Source organism: Acartia tonsa, chromosome 7 (genome assembly GCF_053477335.1).
Source record: "Acartia tonsa isolate MP-2025a chromosome 7, ASM5347733v1, whole genome shotgun sequence".
NCBI classification, from domain to species: domain Eukaryota; kingdom Metazoa; phylum Arthropoda; class Copepoda; order Calanoida; family Acartiidae; genus Acartia; species Acartia tonsa.
This window is the reverse complement of record NC_137266.1, coordinates 51,272,079-51,292,035: the sequence shown is the minus strand read 5'-3', so window position 1 is coordinate 51,292,035 and position 19,957 is coordinate 51,272,079. Positions and strand designations below refer to the sequence as shown.

General features: G+C 31.3%; 2 protein-coding genes and 1 long non-coding RNA gene across 3 annotated transcripts in view; all 3 read left to right on the top strand.

Moving 5' to 3' along the window:
* Positions 1–19,957, top strand: part of LOC145323956 (uncharacterized) — a 342,132-nt gene that overhangs the window by 232,705 nt on the left and 89,470 nt on the right. The gene's annotated exons all lie outside the window — the stretch shown is intronic.
* LOC145324609 (uncharacterized) lies at positions 14,110–16,179 on the top strand. The gene is made up of 4 exons (XM_080167190.1): positions 14,110–14,197; positions 14,890–15,098; positions 15,615–16,042; positions 16,175–16,179. Exons 2-4 carry the CDS (start codon positions 14,890–14,892, stop codon positions 16,177–16,179), a joined length of 642 nt encoding a protein of 213 aa, XP_080023316.1. The 5' UTR covers positions 14,110–14,197.
* On the top strand, positions 16,325–18,232 carry LOC145323948 (uncharacterized). Its single transcript, XR_013881145.1, has 4 exons — positions 16,325–16,381; positions 16,758–16,844; positions 17,146–17,202; positions 17,667–18,232. It is a non-coding gene; the product is annotated as an uncharacterized LOC145323948 (long non-coding RNA).

Here is a 19,957-nt window from a genome sequence, read left to right as displayed (position 1 = left end):
ATTTTACTGAGTGAAAAAGTCTTTGATACTTCTTAGTTATTTATATGAAATATATTTTGGTGGACATTGCACCCTCTTCAGTCTTGTAGTTTAGCCGGATGTTAAACTAGTTAAAAAAAATTTCGAGAAGGGACAAATGGACAAAGTGAGTTATAGAGTAGATGTTCAGAGCTACAGAAAAAGAGGAGGAAATTAATAAAAAAAAATATGAACATAAAACCTTTATATATCAATATAGGAATGTCTTTTTTAGCATGTCAAACAGACTGACCAAGTAAGTTGTATACTGGATGATCTTCTTTGATAATAAGTTTCACCAAAAAAAACAGCAGCTTATCCAAAAGTACAGCTGAGAATAGTTATTTATCACTTCATATTATAAACAGCTTTCTGCATATATAAAAATTTACAATTACAAGATTAAAACTAGTTTTGTTAGTCTTGAGATGCCAAAGGCATGGGCTAACAAATCTGGTTTTAATATTATGATTGTACATTTTTACATTCATAGAAAACTGAATATAATACATATGATACATGATTTTTCAGTAAACAGTATACGGAGTTACAGATGGATGTAAAGAAAAAAATTATAACAGAGTAGATTTGCAACTAAACCTAAAAATTTTAAGATCCCGATTCGTCAACATTTTTGTAAGCAGCTACTGTAATGAAGATTTTACCTTTTTTGTAAGAACACCATTTTTATATTTGTGGTATTTCAGTGGTAAAAGATTTATGACATCTGGGTTACAAATAAATACCAATAACAGTACTTACACTCAGCAAGGGAGAGGACAATGGGCTGTTTATTACACTAGTCCCTAAAGTTTTTTAATGTCGTTTTTTATTCGTTAGCTTAACAACTTTGAGGACTTTTATTGAATTTTGATTGGTTGGTTAATTAAGTTGAGTGTTCAAACGATTCAACCACTAATTTTAATCTCCATAAGGGATACTTATGTGTATCATCATTGGGGATGTACATCATTATATTGGCCATTGTCTTATCCCTTTAGATCCCTGATTTACACTAAGGTCAATATTAGAGGATTAGAGTAAAACACTAGAGGGAGAAAGGGTTAAATAACTGAATATCCCCATCGCAACCACCTTGTGCAACCTTTCTATTGGGTCATTGAAAATCATCCAATGGTGTTGCTTATATTAACACAGCCAAGTAGCAGAAATTAATTTAGAAGCAGACGAAAGAGGTCTTTGAAAAAGGATGGGAGGTAGATGTCTGTTTATACATCTATACTATAGATCTGTTATTAGAGGGATAAAATTAGGACGGTAGAGGACAATGTTATTTTCTGGTACCATTTTTTTTATTTATTTTACGTATTAGGATGAATAGGAAAGTTAAATTATTAGGTGGATGTGAAAGAAAAAGTTAATTATTATACAGACTTCAAGAAATCATTTTAAAAAAACAATGTTAGTATTTTTTGTGATACTAAAACGTATTTTATACATTTTATTTATACGAATATTAACACTTGTAGAGTGTCAGAACTTAATAAGTAGAATATCAGCTTAGAAGTATAAACAAAATTGTAATAAATTTGTCGGAAGATTGCTTAAATAAAGCAAAATGGTTATTAATAACATTAAATTTTTATGACTTGAATATAAAGATGCTTTGCTGAAAGTATTTTACTTTGTTGTTCTAGGAATCACTATTAGATGAATTTGATAACGTACGGACGGACCGACCCTTATTATAGACAAGCTTAGCTTAACAAAATAATGCAAAAACTACTTCAACTCTTTTTTCGCATCAATAGCATTTTATTTGCAATCTGGAAAAGTTTTTCTTAAGTTTTGTCATCAACATGTTTCTAGGAAATCTCTTGGTTGATTGTTCTTTTTTAGTTTTAGAATTATATTTATAATTTATTTCGACGTTGTTTTTTCTGTGCAATAGTAGGAATAAGGTATAGCCAACCATTGAAATAAATCTAAAATAAAAAAGTTCGTCAATTCTACTAAGTGTTGTCTCCCTCTCCCACCCCGACAGCTAAAAATCGCGTATAGGTTTCGTGGCTTTTTTTAAGGGTAAAAAATTCTTTCATTATTTTATTCCTTTGGCCAATTATAATTTAGACTATAAATTCTTTGTCTTAAATACGACTATGCTATAGTTGATTTAAAATTTTATTTGAAGAATTTTACAACCAATAATCAAACACATAATTCGATACATTATTATGCAAAAGAACATGTTAACCAACTCTATATTTGGTGGCTTCGCTCAAAATCTCTGGTAGAGCACATTAAACCCAATCGCCATATTTTGAAACGAGCAGTGACAACTAGTTTTTTTCATCTAGGTCAAGTCGTGTGATGTAGGTTTTCAATAAAAACAAGGATGACAACATTCATAAAACTAGAAGAAAAAAAAACATAAACACTTGTCTGAACTTAATAAGCAGAATATTAGTTTTATAAGCCTAAACTAAATTATTTAACGATGTGATGAAAAATTACTGAAGTAAAGGATATATTGTTAAACGACATACTTTGATTTCTAAGACTTGGTATAGAGATGCCCCGCTTATAACATTGTACCTTGTTTAAATAGGAACAGTTGTTGTCAGAAAATTAAAAATCTGCATGATGTGCGTACAGAGCAATTAAAGAGTTGATGAGTTATTGATTTCTAGATTGTGATGTTTGAAGTCGATAGGAAACGCATAAACTGCAGAGCTAACCGTTCCATACGAACAGACCCTAATTATAAAAAGGTTTTCTACAAATAAAACGAAGTATTGCGAAAGTACTGGTATTTGCAATTCTCATATATAAAAATAATTTAACGATGGCAAAATTAAGTTGGATTTTAGTTTTCTGTTGCAATTCTTGCAAATTTATTTTACAATTATGTACTTTATATTTTTTTGTGGTTCCGGCCAAAGCCTTTAAGGAGCCTTTACATCAATGAATATCAGGAATGAAGGGGATATTTAGCTGTTTATTACACTAGTCATTAAAGTTTTAAAATAACGTTTTCTTATAGAGACTTTTATTGAATTTTGATCGTTTGGTTCATTAGGCTGAGGGTCCAAACGTTTAAACCACTAATTGTAATCTACAGAAGGCCTAATTTTGTGGATCATCTATGGGGATGTCGGATATTGTCTTATCCCTTTAGATCTCTGAAAGAATATACTGAAAGAGTGGTTTCAACAGTCCTGATGTAATTGTATGAAAAAAATGCATTTTGAGTATTTAGGTCACCTGCCTAAGCATTCATTACAATTATATCCTAAATGTATAATTACATCATACGTTTGTATTTTGCAAATAAATTTGTCTCGATTCATTGGTTTTATCAGTAATTTATAAATCTCCTAATTTATTCATGATTTGAAGTGTTCACGCAATCTATGCAAAATATCCAAGGATCTAAAGTGATAAGACAATGGCCGGTATGTTGATGTACATCCATAACGCTGATACACAAAGTTATTTCTTCTGTAGATTACAATTTATGGTTGAAACGTTTGGCCACTCATCTTCATGAACCAACCAATCAAAACTCAATAAACGTCTCCAAAGTTGTTGAACTAACGAATAAGAAAACGTTATTATGAAACTTAGCGGAGTAGTTTTATAAAGAGCCCATTGTCCACTCTCTAAATGCTTTTTGAAAATTCACTATAACATGAATTTAGCTGTTTTACAGTCATACCAATTACGGAAAAATTTTCCCATATTACATGTGTGGTTATTAATTTTTATATCATTCATGATAACTGGATAATAATTGTTAATCCGTAAAAAACGGGGGTTGTTTATCACACTAGTCCCCAAAGTTTTTTATTCGTTGGCTTAACAACTTTGGGGATTTTTATTGAATTTTCAATGGTTGATTAATCAAGTTGAGTGTTCAAACCTTTCAACTACTAATTTTAATCTCCAGAAGGGGTAATTTTGTGTATTATCAATTTATCTGCCATTGTCTTATTCCTTTAGATCCCTCCTAATTTTCACCCTATTACCATATTTAGTTTTAGTACAGACAGAAACACAGAGCATCTACAAAAATACGCTAAAAAGGTCTAATTCTACAGCACCTAAAATATCTACAAAATTCTAATAATAATAAAAGCATCTAAAAACCATTCCATAATGGCTTCTAAACCTATCAATATCCGCTGGATTAAAACCGGTTCTCAACCATACTAAAAAATCATATATACTATCGTGTTACAGAAAATTTTCACGAATACTAAAAAAAAATCATAAAATTAAAATCTTTTTGTTAGCCTGGGTCTACGACACCTCGGGGCTAACAAAACTGGTTTAATCTTACAATTTTTATATCTTAATATCCGCGGAGTGCTGTCTATAATACAAAGCGAATAAAAGCATTTTTATAGTTGTTCTCTGGGCAAATGTCTCCTAGGGGCAATTTCTTCCGACTCATGACATAACAAGGATCAAAATATACACAGCTTCAAATATACGGATATTATGACAGGAGAAAAATTGTCGTCAATTTAGCTTGCAATTTCCCCTGTCATTTATTGGTAGGGCCATTCATACAGTAGGTGGAGAGGGGATAGGGTAAAGGGAGGGGATGGGGGAGATCCTTATCTTAGCCCGCTAGAGGGTTCACTTTATTAGAGAACATAAAAATCTGGTGTAAGATCCAAGTAATAAAAAATCCATTCTGTTATATTTGTCTAAAAAAAATTTCTTGAGTTAGCAAGCATGAACGGTTGGTTCTTTAGTATCTAGTTGAGGCAAGGCAGTGGTGTAACAGCCTAAAACCAACCCATTACTTTAATTTAAAAAAAATAAATTAGCCTAGAACCTTACCAGGATTGACCTATGTAAAGCTTTCTTAAAATTTAGAACTGAAACGTTTCAGAGATTAGCACATAGTTTTAAATTTTTAGAAGCAGCTTATTTTATTTGCTGGGAATTATTATTTTATTCACAGATGCATCGCAACTAAAAAAAAATAGAAAAGAGAGACTGCTCGCGTCTGAAAATGGAGAGAAAAAAAGGATAATAAAATGTTGACTTAAAATTAGCTACCAGGGATCATAAAATTAATACAGAAAAAAAATAAAATATATGAATAAAAAATAAACTAAATATGATTAATTATTTTAAAGGGAGTCAAAATCAATTATTTAATTTGTTCAACACATGCTAGACAATAAAATGAGTATAACAATAGAAAAAAATTACCATATGAATAGAAGCACTTTTTTGTATTATGCTTTTTTAACCCCATTTTCCCCTTTAACGTATGTCAGTGCACCCAAAAATAGACGTGCAAGAACTAGAGGACAAACTGTTTGTAGGGTGAAAAAAAACACGTTGCAATATTAAAAATATATTTATTAAAACTTTATTTCTTTGAATATTTATATCTATAATATATATTTATTATAAACATTTATGTTAAAATAAATATTTTTTTTTATAAAATCTTGGGGAAAAAAATGCATTCAATGACAAACATTATGTCTTCTACTCCAATTAAAATAAATTACGGAGGGTTTTTCTAGTTATGGGACTGGGAAAAAGTCTCTCAAAAAATGAGCATGTGACTTCATAAAAATGAGGGAGATGAGAGGAGAGATGGGAAAGAAAACCCCTAAAAAGTGATGGATAACCCCTTGTTTTTATTACACCACATGCTGATTTTTTTAGCAACTTTCTCCCCATACCAATTATGTGTTGTAAATTTCGCACAATATTCTCATTTTGTCAAATTTAACCAGTTTATTCTGGTTAAATTTGTATTCAATAAATTAAATATTCTCGCAACATAAGTTTTAAAACAACAATCAAAGTTTGAAAGATTAATTCTAAAGAAAATTTCTTTTGTCTAGAATTAATCTTATATTTATAAATGACATTGGGGATAATATTTTGGTTATTAGTAATAAATACAAAAAAATTCTACTGTTTATAGAAGGTAGAAGCTAAGTAAATCATAGAACTAAAAGTCCATCTATAGCATTACTAAAAGACAATATAATTTTTAGACTGAATGGTAATCTTGTTTACACCATTGTCATATAGAAACAGACAGAGAAGGGGATTGATATAGTAGCTTTTTTTTAAATATTTGTAAAACTAAACTTCTGAAGATATGAAAATAAAAAAAAATATTTTAAGCATTTGATGGTATTTTCATAAAGTGTATATTGATCTGTTATTTAATATCAGGAATGGCCATCTTCAACAGATATGTCTTCTTATTTAGTATCCGTTCACCTTACATGGATTTAAAAGAAGGGGGCAGTGGTGTAGTGTAGTCTGAGAATAGACACTCTTTTTTAGAAATAGCCCTCTACAACTAATATGTCTATTCATTTAATATCCTTTCACCATGTATGGGTTTAAAAGACGGGCAGTGTGTAGTGTAGTCTGAATATGGACAATATTTCAAAATGGCCCTCCACAACTAATATGTCTTTTTATTATAACATCCTTTCAACATATATGGATTTAAAAGATGGGGATAGTGGTGTAGTCTTATGATAGTAAATATTTCAGGAATAGCCCTCTACAACTTATATGTCATTTTATATACCATCCTTTCAACATATATGGGTTTAAAAGACAGGATATGTAGTGTAGTCTGAATATGGAAAGTATTTCAAAAATGGCTCTCTACAACTAGTATGTCTTTTTATTTAGCATCCTTTCACTATATATGGGTTTAAAATTGGTGTAGTCTGAATATGGACAATAATTCAAAAATGGCCCTCTACAACTAATATGTCTTTTTATTAAGCATGCGTTCACCATATATGGGTTTAAAAGGGCGTTAGTGTAGTATGAACATGGACAATATTTCAGGAATGGCCCTCTACAACTAATAACTTTAAAAGACGGGGGCAGTGGTGTAGTCTGAGAAGAGACACTATTTTTTAGGAATGTTCCTCTAATAGTTCCTTTAATTCAGCATCCTTTCAACATATTGGTTTAAAAGAAGGGGGGGGGGGGGGCGTTGGTTTGGTGTAGTAGGATTTTTTATGAATGGCCCTCTACAACTAATATGTCTTTTTATTTAGCATCCTTTTACCATATATGGGTTTCAAAGTGGTGTAGTCTGAATATGGACAGTATTTAAAAAATGACCCTCTACAACTAATATGTCTTTTTTTAGCATCCTTCCACCATATATGGGTTTAAAAGTGGTGTAGTCTGAATATGGACACAGAGACTTCCATACAACCATTTTTAGATTACTCCATACAAGGTTGAGACTTTTTTATTTTTCTAGCTTCATAGGCTATCTTAAAAGTGCTCTAATAATAACTAATAAAGTGAATTTATAATTGGTTGAAAAAAACCATAAGTTATGAATTTTTTCATTTCTCATTTCTCCTCTCATTTTTGGTATGTAGAGAAGGATCTCGCTAACTACTAAATCAATATGGTTTTCCTTTATAGTGAAGCTTTTTATGGGTTGAGAGTTGGTTTTAGACTATCTAAGTTTTATAAATAAGTTTTGGTATGGTTTTAGGCTATTTTCTGCCCTTTAATTTATCTTCGAAAATAAAGCGCTTAGATGCCAGGGGTGCAGCCGCTACATAAAACATTTTCTCGTATTCATTCGAATCCGGTGGATAGGAACTGGTTCTCATCCATACGAAAAAACCATGTCTAGCATCGTATTATATACAACTTTCTACGAATATAAAAATGTACAATCAAAAGATTAAAACCAGTTTTTTAGCCGGTGCCTCTGGCACCTCGGGGCTAAAAAAACTAGTTTTAATCTTTTAATTGTACATTCTATATCCGCGGAAAGCCGTTTATAATACGATGCGAGAAATAACTATTAAATATCAAAGCAGGAAGTGCTTTCTTTTTAAAAATTTTATTATGAAATAATTTTTTTTAGCTTTATTCAAATTTGATTCAGAATTATGCATCTTTCTGAAGATTAGCATTTACATTTATTATTGCATTTGTCATAATTTAGGTGTGAAATTCTATTTGGCATCCTATTTAATAGTTTATCTACATATGTATATACTAGTTGCTTCACCCCTGCATTTAGACGAGGGTAAAAAAAGTAAGGAAAATAGCCAAAACCACCCCAAAAGATATATTAAGCTTCCTTGAAAAATACAATCAATTCTGATCAGTATTCTCTTAGATCTTAGGCTTCAGACCTTATTACTTTATTTTATAGGATACATATGTAGGTATATATTTGAAATCATTTCCAGGAAATTATGTAACTATGATCAACTCCCCATTTTCAATTGTAGTTTAAAAAAAAAAAAAAATAGGGGGGGGTCATTTTTTCTAGTGAGGATTTCTCTTGAACGGGTAAAGGAGAACCATATCGGTTCATCGGTGTAGACATGGATCCTTTTACTTTATTATAAGGACTAATGTCTTCGCCTCAAGAGGTATTGGAAAGTCCTCCTTCAATAGAATCGTTCATTCGTAATTTACAAAAAAAACTTTTTAATGTGGAAGTACTTTTACGAGGGCTTCGCCCAAAGTTTGCGGTATTTCGCTTATTTATTTTAGTTTACAAAAAGAACAAAAAGGAAAAAATTGGGTTTTGTGGGGGGGGGGGGTCCCATCCCCCGTGAGAATAGCGAATATCCTAAAACCACCACAGGTCCACTGGGTATATTCTATGAGGAGTAGAACCGCACGATTCAGAGGTTACCGAGATCTGAAGCTTTAGACAGACAGACATCTTTCTATTTTGTATTATAGATTACCAAAATTATCTTAAATTTTCACTCAAAACCCACCCCTACATACGCTCATGGGTGCAGCAACTATTATCTGTTTAACAGCTGTAATTAGCATTTATATTACAAGAGTAAATGTAATCAGGATACATATTACAGTTAGGTACACAAATTAACTTTTGTTTTGTGGGAGGGCATTTATATTACAGAAGTAAATGTATTTAGGATACATATAACAGATAGGTACTCAAATGAACTGGTGTTTTGTGGGAGAACTGTGTTTTGATAACCCAATTTTTTAAATCAATTTTGAGTTTTGTTCGTAAATAAGAAGTAAAATTGAATTATGAAATTATTGTTTATTGTCTGAGTGTCTGAGTCTGTTTGTACCGAAGGATCTCGTTAACCGCTGATCCGATGTGGATACAATTTATATTCTCATACATCCTGGAGAGGTTTTTAATTATTTTGTGGGAGGGTACCACCACCCTGCCAAGAGGAATCTCCCCCCCCCCAAAAAAAAAAAAATCCCTCCAAATTTTTTAAAGAAATTTCTTGAAAAATATTTTAATTTGGGAGTGGTCGACTCTCAACCCCCCCCCCCCTCAATAAAAATAAAAATAAAGTAATTAAAAAACAAGAGTTTTAAGTGCATTACCCGTCCCAATACACTGGTATGTATCCTTGTACCTAACTGTGTGTATTATACACAATTTAAACATGCAAATATATAAAAGCTGGGAGAAAATTGCTGCAATTTTCATACATTTTATCTGTAGTTCTTTTAAGTTTTTTCCCTCATTTAAAAATAATAAGTTTAAATTTTAGGGTTTGAGTCTAGGCCTTAATAGCGTCTTAATAAATTCAATTTATATATTGGTTTGGCAAATTGCTTAAATTAATTGCTTAGCAAAATAAATATCTTTAATATAACTTTGAAAAGTATTCTAATATTTTGTGACCCCATCCACCACCTTTATCCCATCCTCTCCCCTCCTACTTGATGAACGGACCGACCAGTAAATGATTTCCATGTTAGCAACATAAATTGACGACAACTTTGCCACTGGCATAAATCGAAATTTTATATCCATTATATGAAAGTTTTACTGCAAAAAGATAAATTTCTTCAAAATTCTTCATTGATAGATTTCAATAAAAAAGCTCAAAAGTACAAACTTATTAGTTGAGTAACCAAACCAAAATATATGATAGTAGCGGCTACGCCCTCAGAGGCCTCTAGTGGCACTTTAAATCCTTTTTTTAATAATACGTAACATTTCTATGTTGCGTTCAATTCTCTATCTAATTTTTTTGTTATTTCTCTTGGGAGGGTGGTGGTACCCTTCCCCAAAATAGTTACAAACCTTTCTGGGACATATGAGAGGCTACCCTGTTAAGGAGAACCCGATCGGTTCAGTGGTTAGCGAGATCCTTCGTTACAGACAGACACACAGACAAACACACATCCTGTTACTTTATTATAAGTTCCAAGGCATTTGTATTTTGCAGTAATATGACTACAGAAAATGCATTTTAGATTGTTGCTTGGTTGGTTGAAACTTTATTTTCATAGGGGAGGGGACGATTGAGTTAAAGAACCCCCCCCCCACAATCCTGATTTATGTAAAAAAAGAGTTTGAACCTATCAACATAAAAAAAAAAAAATCAATCCTATAATAAAAAGTAGTAGGGTTTCTGTCTGAAACAGATTTTGATGACTATTTAACCGATTGAGCTCTCCAAAATTCAGGAAGCTTTACATAAGTAACAGAGTGGTTTTAGGCTATTTTTAAATCATGGATACAGCCTTTAGTTCATATAAATTTTACTAAGAAAAAGTCCTTTTTATTACTTGGTATAATGTTACATTTTGGCCAAATGTCATGTAATTTTTCGCAATACAGAAGAAATGCATCCATTCTATTTTGTAAAGACAGGGAGCAATATTATAAAAATCAATTTACTTACCCCCAAATATTTTTTTTACATTTAGATTAGTTTAGGTTATAGGCTAGGGAGCCGAGCGCAGCGTTTAGGCAGGCCAGGGTCATAGTTTTGTCGGGGGAGTAGGGTCAAAACAGGCGCAACTCGTTACTATGCACAGCTGGACTTCTCAGACAAAGGTCGTGCATCACAGAGAGTTGGTTGTCTGTTGGATGTTACTTAACCTAATATCCTTGGGTGTTTGGACAGAGAAGGGTGCGTAACAGTCATCCTTAGTTCTCCTGGATTGCTGGACCAGGACCTGTACAGTACATCAAGTCGATAAGGTCCTTGACTGCAATCCCGCCCGTACGAGGTAATTAAAGAAATATTTATAGGGGAAAAAAACAATATTTTTCAAAAAAAATTTCCTATTTTTTTACTGACCTTATAAAATAAATCATAAAAGGAAAATAGCTGCCTATGAAAACCTTTTTCCCTCTTTAACGTATAGGACTGATGCAAGGACAAACGAAGAGAAAAATTAAATTATAGAGTAGCAGTGCTACTAAAAAATCAAGTGGATAAGAAATAGTATTTGTCAGGGATCTAAAGGGATAAGACAATGGCAGATCAATTGATGTACATCCCCAATGATGATAAACAAAATTACCCCTGCTGTAGATTACAGTTAGTGTTTGAATGAAACGTTTGGACATTCAACTTATTTTTAAAGTTCAAAGTCAAAGTCATCAAAGTTGTTAAGCCAACGAAAAAGAAAATATTGTTAAAATATTTTGGGGACTAGTGTAATAAATAGCCCAATGCCCCCTCCCTCCCTCCTTGAGTATGTTGTATGTGGACCTATCAACAAATTGTATGGATGATAAATATGTGAGGAAAAGTATCTATTAATATCATATAAGTACAGTTTACAAAGTATCTTTAGGATAATCTTATATATAAAATCAAATTAAATATCATATTTCGTATTTTTTTGCATAAAATCTTACAAGTACGTCCAAAATTATCTAATATAAAAATCAACTGACAAACTTTTGTAGTTAAAATTTAAGAACATCGGTCCAAAAAAAGTAAACTTTTAATATTCTTTCAGATTTAGCTGTTGGTGTTTTTTTTTTAAACTTACCAAGAAATATAAAGATTGACACAAAACGTCAGACAGACCGACGTACATTAGACAGACTGCATTCTCGTTTGTATTATTGATTATTAATTAGTTCGGATCATGGAAAGAAAACGAAGTAGCGGGTTTAGTCGTATTTTCAAAGTAGCTTTTATCATATTTCTAGCCTCTTAGGAGCCTATTAACATGAATATTTACCTAACCTAACTAAAAGCTACTGCGAAAATACAACGAATCATGCTACTTCGTTTTCTTTCCATGATCCACTAGTTATTATTTTGTAAAAATCATATGTATGTAAGTTCAAAAAAACTTTAATTCCTTTTCGCTGACAGATAAAATTAGCTGCACTGCTAAAACGTGCATGTTATCATTCATAATTTCACACATAACACAAGTGTAATTATCTACTTAGTATATAAATATCAGGGATCTAAAGGGATAAGACAATAGCCTAAAATTGATGTACATTCCCAGTGATGTTAATAACAATTACCCATTCTGTAGATTACAAATAGTGATTGAAGCGTTATGACACATTTAATGAACTAACCAATAAAAATTCGATAAAACTTTTTGACACTAAATGAACCAATAAATCAAAATTCATAAAAGTCCCCAAGGTTGTTAAGCCAACAAATAAGAAACCTTTATTATAAAACTATGGGGACTAGTGTAATAAACAGCCTCATGTCCCCTCCCTCCCTGGTACAACGTGTTGCTACTTAATATCTTTATATTATAACTAGCGGCTACGCCCCTAGAGGCCTCTAGGGGCACTTGAGGAGGAGAGAGTCAAATTTAATAATTCAATTTCTTATTTTAGATTTTAAAAAAAAGTTTTTAAAAATTTTTGGGGGGGGGCGAAAAAAAAAATTTGGGGGGGGGGTGCCCCCCCCTCATTTTTAATTTTAGTTTAAAAAATTTAAAATTTTTTTTTTTTGGTGGGGGGGATTTTTCATTTTTTCGGGGGTTGGGGGTGTCCCACCCCCCGAGAAAATAGTTATAAACCTTCCCGGGACCTATGAGAAGCTACCCTGTTAGGGAAAACCCGATCGGTTCAGCGGTTAGCGAGATCCTTCGGTACAAACATACAAACACACAGACATCCTGTTACTTTAGTATAAGGATGAATGAGACAGAAGGAAAAAGGATCTAAAGGGATAAGGACAAAATTATCCCTTTTGTAGATTAAATTTGTGATTGAAACTTTTTGACAATCTACTAAATGAACCAATCAATCAAAATTCATAAAAGTCCCCTGTTAAGCAAACGGCTAGGACAACATTATTATAAAACTTTGGGTACTAGTGTAAAAAACAGTCCAATGTCCCCTCCCACCATGGTTAAAAATTTACTTGTTGCTACTTAGCATCTTTATATTATAATGAATGAGACATGCTGAAACCACAAGCTAATCAGAGATGGCTAATCACTGCCGTTTTTTCACATTCATTATATGCATGCATCCAGGGAGGGAGGGGACAATGGGCTGTTTATTACACTAGTCCCCAATTTTGTTTTGTTCGTTGGCTTAACAACTTTGGGTACCTTTTAGTGAATTTTGAATATTTGATTTATCAAGTTGAGTGTCCTAACGTTACAACCACTATTTGTAATCTACAGATTGGTTAATTTTGTGTATCAGCATCGGGGAAGTACATAAATTTATCTGTCTTTGTCTTATTCCTTTAGATCCCTAGTTTTCAAAGTTTTATAATAAAGTTTTCTTATTCGTTGGCTTAACACCTTTGGAGACTTTTGATTAATTTTGATTGGTTGGTTAATAAATTTGAGTGTCATAACGTTTCGCCCATTATTTATAATCTACAGAAGGAGTAATTATGTGTATCATCATTGGGAATGTATCAATTTATCAGCCGTTGTCTTATCCCTTTAGATGCCTGATATGTGCATAATGCATCAATTTCTTATTATATGTATAACACATTAATAATATTATTAAAACCACAGTTTGGTCTTATTTAAACCATCACACTTTCATTCATCTTAACTTTTATTCATTTTTCTTCAATTCAGGGGCAAAAAATAACAAAATATTTCATCATCTGAACAAATAAAAATTCTTAAACTACAAATTTTTGAGCCAGCCTATTAATTTAAGAAATATAACATGATTTTTAGTTGGCCCTATTTAATACACTATAGCCCAAAAGTAAACAGCAACTTTTTTGGATTTGAAAAGTTAAATTCTACCTTTTTATAAATGAATATAAAAATTTCGTGGTAATTTTTTTTGTCGCCCCTTGATTAATTTTAAATCACTTTGCGATAACTTTAAATAGTTTGCATCTTTGGTCAAATTCATCAGTTATCATTTCATTTTCAAACAATAAGTTTATAATAACATTATAGTTATATCATTAGTGAAAAAATATAAAAAAGTTATAAAATACATTAGTTGGTAAGTACATTAGCAATCAATCAATCAATGCTTAAGGAAAATATTTGATGAATTGTCTAGGATTTAGAACTGAAAGAATATTAGTCTTCACATGTATTTCGCAATTGTCTTTCTTTCTCACAATTTTGTTGCAACAAGGACAGTAAAATTCGGTTCCAGGACAAACGCAGGGTTGTCTAAAATAATAATTAAGGACCTAAAACTCAATAAAACCTTATAAAAAACCGTCAAAATTGTCTTAAACTTTAATTTACAAAAAAGTTTATAGCCAAAACCAATTAATTTTTCTGCATATTTCTAAATAGATTTAATCCTTTAATATAGTTAGATATGTATTTAAACATATAAGCATACAAAAGCATACAAAGTAATAAAGAAAAAGAAAAAATTCTATCTATCTATCTATTCTTTTTATATAAAGTTTAATCTTTTATTTAATTGTACGTCAAAACAGTGCTTAGAAAAATAGTAATCTTTTTTTAAAAAAAAATATCATCAAAAAAATTTTCACATAAATATATAATCCAGATAACCTGCTCTTTTGTAAATACATTTGTTAATATTTCCCACGCTATTGGCTATTGACTCAATGTAAAGTCGGCACAGGGTCCAAGGGAAGGGGACATACAGTTATTTAACCCGTCCCCCCTCTATTGATTAACTTTAATGTAACATAATGACTTTATGTTTAGATGGAAAGATCTCCTCAGAGCAGTTCAGAAGAAAGTTCACATCCCTCCGACTCTGACCCCTCCGACACAGCCCCTAATTCCCCAGCAGAAAACCTGCCCACAGGTCCCAACAGCCCAGCAGAAAACCTGCCCATCAGCTCACCCACCCCTGTAGTACCAAGCTCGCCAAGTGTATCCTCCTCAAGTGACGACGAAGAAAGACCTCAAAGGTAAAAAAGACATAAAATACAAATTGTTAGAATAATGTGCAAAAAAAGGTTTAATGACGCTCTATTCAAAATGTCCTAAAACACAGGGATCTAAAGGGATAAGACAATTGAAGATATATTGATGTACATCCCTTCTATATTGCCCCTTCTAGAAACTGAAATTAGTGGTTAGAACGTTTGAACACTTAACTTTATTAATTAACTAATCAAAATTCAAAAGTTGACTCATTTAATAAAGCAAAAGTATAATAAAACATTAGGGACTAGTGTAATAAACAGCCAAATGTCCTTCCTCCCCGTATAAAACACAATTTTTTTTAAAAATGAGGTTTAATGATGATCTATTCAAATGTAAAACAAAAACTTTTGATTACATTATTAATTGGGCCAATCATATCTTTTTGCAAATAGTTTTGAAAGTATGTTTTAACTTAAAGATTATAAACATTACAGTTTTGTACAAAGTGGATTATTAAAAATAACATTATGAACATGCGGTAAGAATTGTATTTTCAGGTATCTTCGGCGCTCCTCCAGACTGAGGAAGTCAACCTCCAACCCTCCAACAATAGCAGACAACAGCACAACCGCAACAGACATGGCTTGGAACCCAGGTTTTCCCGGCAACACAACCGGCGGTTGGGACCCCAACGCCCCAACAACAACAACTGGCAGCACAGGATGGTCAGATTCACAAAGCTGGTCCCAATCCTCTCAGTCATCATCACAAGGATTTGCCTCCTGGCCAGCGGGAAGCGGCAGCATCCGGCCGCAAGCTGGCGGTCATCCGACCGCTTCTGGCAGTGGTATGTCCCACTCATTTTCTTCATCTCAACTGTGCCATAGACCTGGATTCCAGGAACAGGCGGCTCCAGGTGGCTCCAGTGGGCCTTCCTCCAGCATGCACCATATGGCCTTCCAATCCTCCTCACATATGTATTCAGGTAGGCAAAATACCCATGGGCTGTTCTTAGTTCCCAAATTTTATAATAACGTTTTTCTTATTTGTTGGCTTAACAACTTTGGTGACTTTTATTGAAGTTGGGTTTTAACAACTAAATTAAATCTTCTGAAAGGGTAATTTTGAGTATCATCATTGGGGATGTACATTAATTTGTCAGCCATTGTCTTATCCCTTTAGATCCCTGCAAAAAGTACAACTTATATTAATTTTTTAAATCGCCTATTTCTGATAATTTTTATTAACAAAAAACTTTTTGTTTAGAACACATGAAATCTGAATCACATGAAGAACACAGACAAATTTCAAGAACCACAGAAAGGTAAAAAAATATTACCATAAACATGTAAGAGTTTAGAAGTAACCTCCCCCAAAATAGCTATAAACCTTCCCATGACCTATGAAAAACTACACTGTAAAGAAGAACCATATCGGTTGGGCAGTGTGCGAGAACCTTCAGCACACACAGATTTCCTATCGCTTAATTGAAAAGATTTATGAATTTAGAAGTACAATACATATAGAAAAGTTACCTAACACAATAAATATTTCCTGGAAAATTGCATTACATTGGTATTTCATCTTTGTTTTGTGACATTAATAAATCTAATTTTTTGCCATCTTATAAAACAAAAATTAAACGCTTTTCAACAGTCCAATGCTTTAGTCAAGTCTTAATTATGTTTTTTCTTATGTAGAGTTGAGCGAGTTTATGAGACGCCAGCCCCTGGTGAGATTAGCATTGACAAATATGAACCTGGAGATTTTGCTCAAAACCCACCAAGGTATGGTAACATTCCATGACAGCCACTAGTTTCTTTTATAAAAAAAAGAGGGGACAATGGGCTGTTTATTATACTACTCCCCAAAGATTTATAATAATGTTTTCTTATTCGTTAACAACTTTGGGGACTTTAATTGACTTTGATCAGTTAGTTTTTTGTAAGAAAATAATCAACACATTATTTATAAATCCAAAAAAGGAAAAACTGCCCGCATAAGAAAATTGCCAACACAGCAAATATTTTCCTACACTATAGTTTTTATACATGAAACTAAATCCTTAGATATGTATTTATTTTTTAGAACTCGCAGAGTGAAGCTACGCGATATCATGTCCAAAGTTGTTAAATCTGCTTTAAGGTAATTATATTCTCTTTTTAGATGTTGTCATCCTTGTTCATTAAAAAGTTAAGTTTTTGTTTAATTAGGAATGTGAGTATGTCTCTCTTTATTCCACTATGTCATAAAAGTTAGGCCACATTGGGCTGTTTATTACAATAGCCCCCATAGTCTTATAATAACGTTTTCTTTTTTGTTGTCTCAATAACCTTTTATTAAATTTTGATAGGTTGGTTCATTTAGTTAAGTGTCCAAACGTTTCAATGACTAATTGTAATCTACATAAGGGATAATTTTGTGCATCTTCATTGGAGATGTACATCAATTTATCGGCCATTGTCTTATCCCTTTAGATCCCTGAAAAAAACTTTTTCTAGTGTTTTCTAAAAAGTCTTTTAGCATTTCATTGCTACGGGTCTTTTAGAACTATTAAATAATGATTTAAAGATTTGAATTACTAAAATTTATATTTTTTTTTATTTTAGTAATTCTGATATCGGGCAGGAAGCGGACAGATTTAACAAGGAATTATCCGCGGCTATGGCTGGCGATGATAAGATGAAACAAGAAAATTAAATTTGAAACCGTTTAATATCCGCTGGATTAGATCCGGTTCTCAGTTATTCTAAAGTATCATGTATATATAGCATCGTATTACAGACAACTTTACACGAATATTAAAATAAAACCGGCTTTTTTGGGCTAAGAAAACTGTTTTTTAATCTTACAAATTTTCATTTTGATATCCGCGGAAAGCTGACTATAATCCGATGCGATGAAAACCTTTTACATATACAGTATTAATCAACATGGTGATATAATTAATTGATATTGACACATTTTTTTGAGATGATTTTTTTACTTATTCTAATCTTAAATACCAGTGACATAAAAATCCAACCAAAAAAGGCATTTTAATACAATGTGATTGAAATTGTTATTAGTTAAGCTCAGTATTATTAATTGTGATCTTTGTATACTTTTATAATTAACTTTTGTATAGTTTTGTATCATATTTTTGTACTAATATTAAATAAATTTGTTCATATAACATATAGTTTTATTTGATCAGTCTTTTAGATCTTTATTAGATCTCTTAACACTTATAGAATAATCAGATATGAATATCAGAAATGAATATGCATCAATCTCATTTGCTAGCATGTATGCGTGGAAAACCGATACTCTTAAAGCTCGTATATTTCATGACAAATTTCTCCAACCAATGAGCTCTACAGATTATAAATATATATTGTTTTGTGTGTTGGTCGTATTAAAGGTAATAAGATTTATTTGGGTTCTACTAGTAATAGAAGTAAGAACGTTTGAATTTTTACACAGGATTCTATACAATTTTTTGATTGATTTCTTGGTGTTTGATTCTTATGAAGGATTTTATTCTTGTTTAATTAGTAGTGACAAAAGCAGTTTTGTTGTAAATAAAATTTTAGATTTTGGTTTCAATGATGAAGTAAAATAATAAAAGAAAGGTTAGAAAAATGATGAACAGTTATTAGAAGAATTTTTACACATAAAATCCCAGTTTTACTATGGTTCAGAAATTAATATTTTTTTACAAAAGTAAAAGTCTAAAATAGAGAGGAATAATAATAATTTGATTAATAGTTTTAATAAAAGGTTCAATGAAAACCCTTATAAAGATGAATTACATTATTTAAGCAATCCTTTTAGTTAAGATAAAAGTAAAATTTAAAACATATCAGCAATATTAGTTTTTTCACTTGGATTCTCTGGGTAACATGAAGTTAATTTCTTTTTAAGAGTCCTTGAATGTTAATAACCAATGTTTGGGTAAACCAAATTAAAATTTATTAATTACATCAAATTAAAAAATTTGTTTGTCAAATCAATAATTATACAAAAATGGCGGAACATGAACAAACACTTAAAATTAATTACTTTTTGATCCATGTGGCAAAGCATTTTATTTATGTACATGAAAAGTTAATTTATTTTTAAGAGTCCTTGAATGTTAATTATCAATGTTTGGGTAAATCAAATGAAAAATTATTAATTATACCAAATTAAAAATTTTGTTTGTCAAATCAATAACTATACAAAAATGGCGGAACATGAACAAACACTTAAAATTAATTACTTTTTGATCCATGTGGCAAAGCATTTTATTTATGTACATGAAAAGTTAATTTATTTTTAAGAGTCCTTGAATGTTAATTATCAATGTTTGGGTAAATCAAATGAAAAATTATTAATTATACCAAATTAAAAATTTTGTTTGTCAAATCAATAACTATACAAAAATGGCGGAACATGAACAAACACTTAAAATTAATTACTTTTTGATCCATGTGGCAAAGCATTTTATTTATGTACATGAAAAGTTAATTTATTTTTAAGAGTCCTTGAATGTTAATTATCAATGTTTGGGTAGATCAAATGAAAAATTATTAATTATACCAAATTAAAAATTTTGTTTGTCAAATCAATAACTCTGCAAAAAAGGCTGTAATATGAACAAACATAAAAATTAATTACTTTTTGATCCATGTGGTATAGCATTATATTTTTGTACATAAATTGCAGTAATTCTTTTCTATAATTAGCAAGTCTACACATCAGTTGGTTTATTTTTTGTGAAATTTAAATAATTATCAGTATCAAGAGATTCAAATAGGATAGGTAGGGGATAGCTGAAAAAAATTCAGATCAAAGGAGAAATTAATATTTTATGTAAATATAAAATGTACTAAAGTTTAAATAGCTTATCCTCATTGAAATATTCTGCCAAAACCTC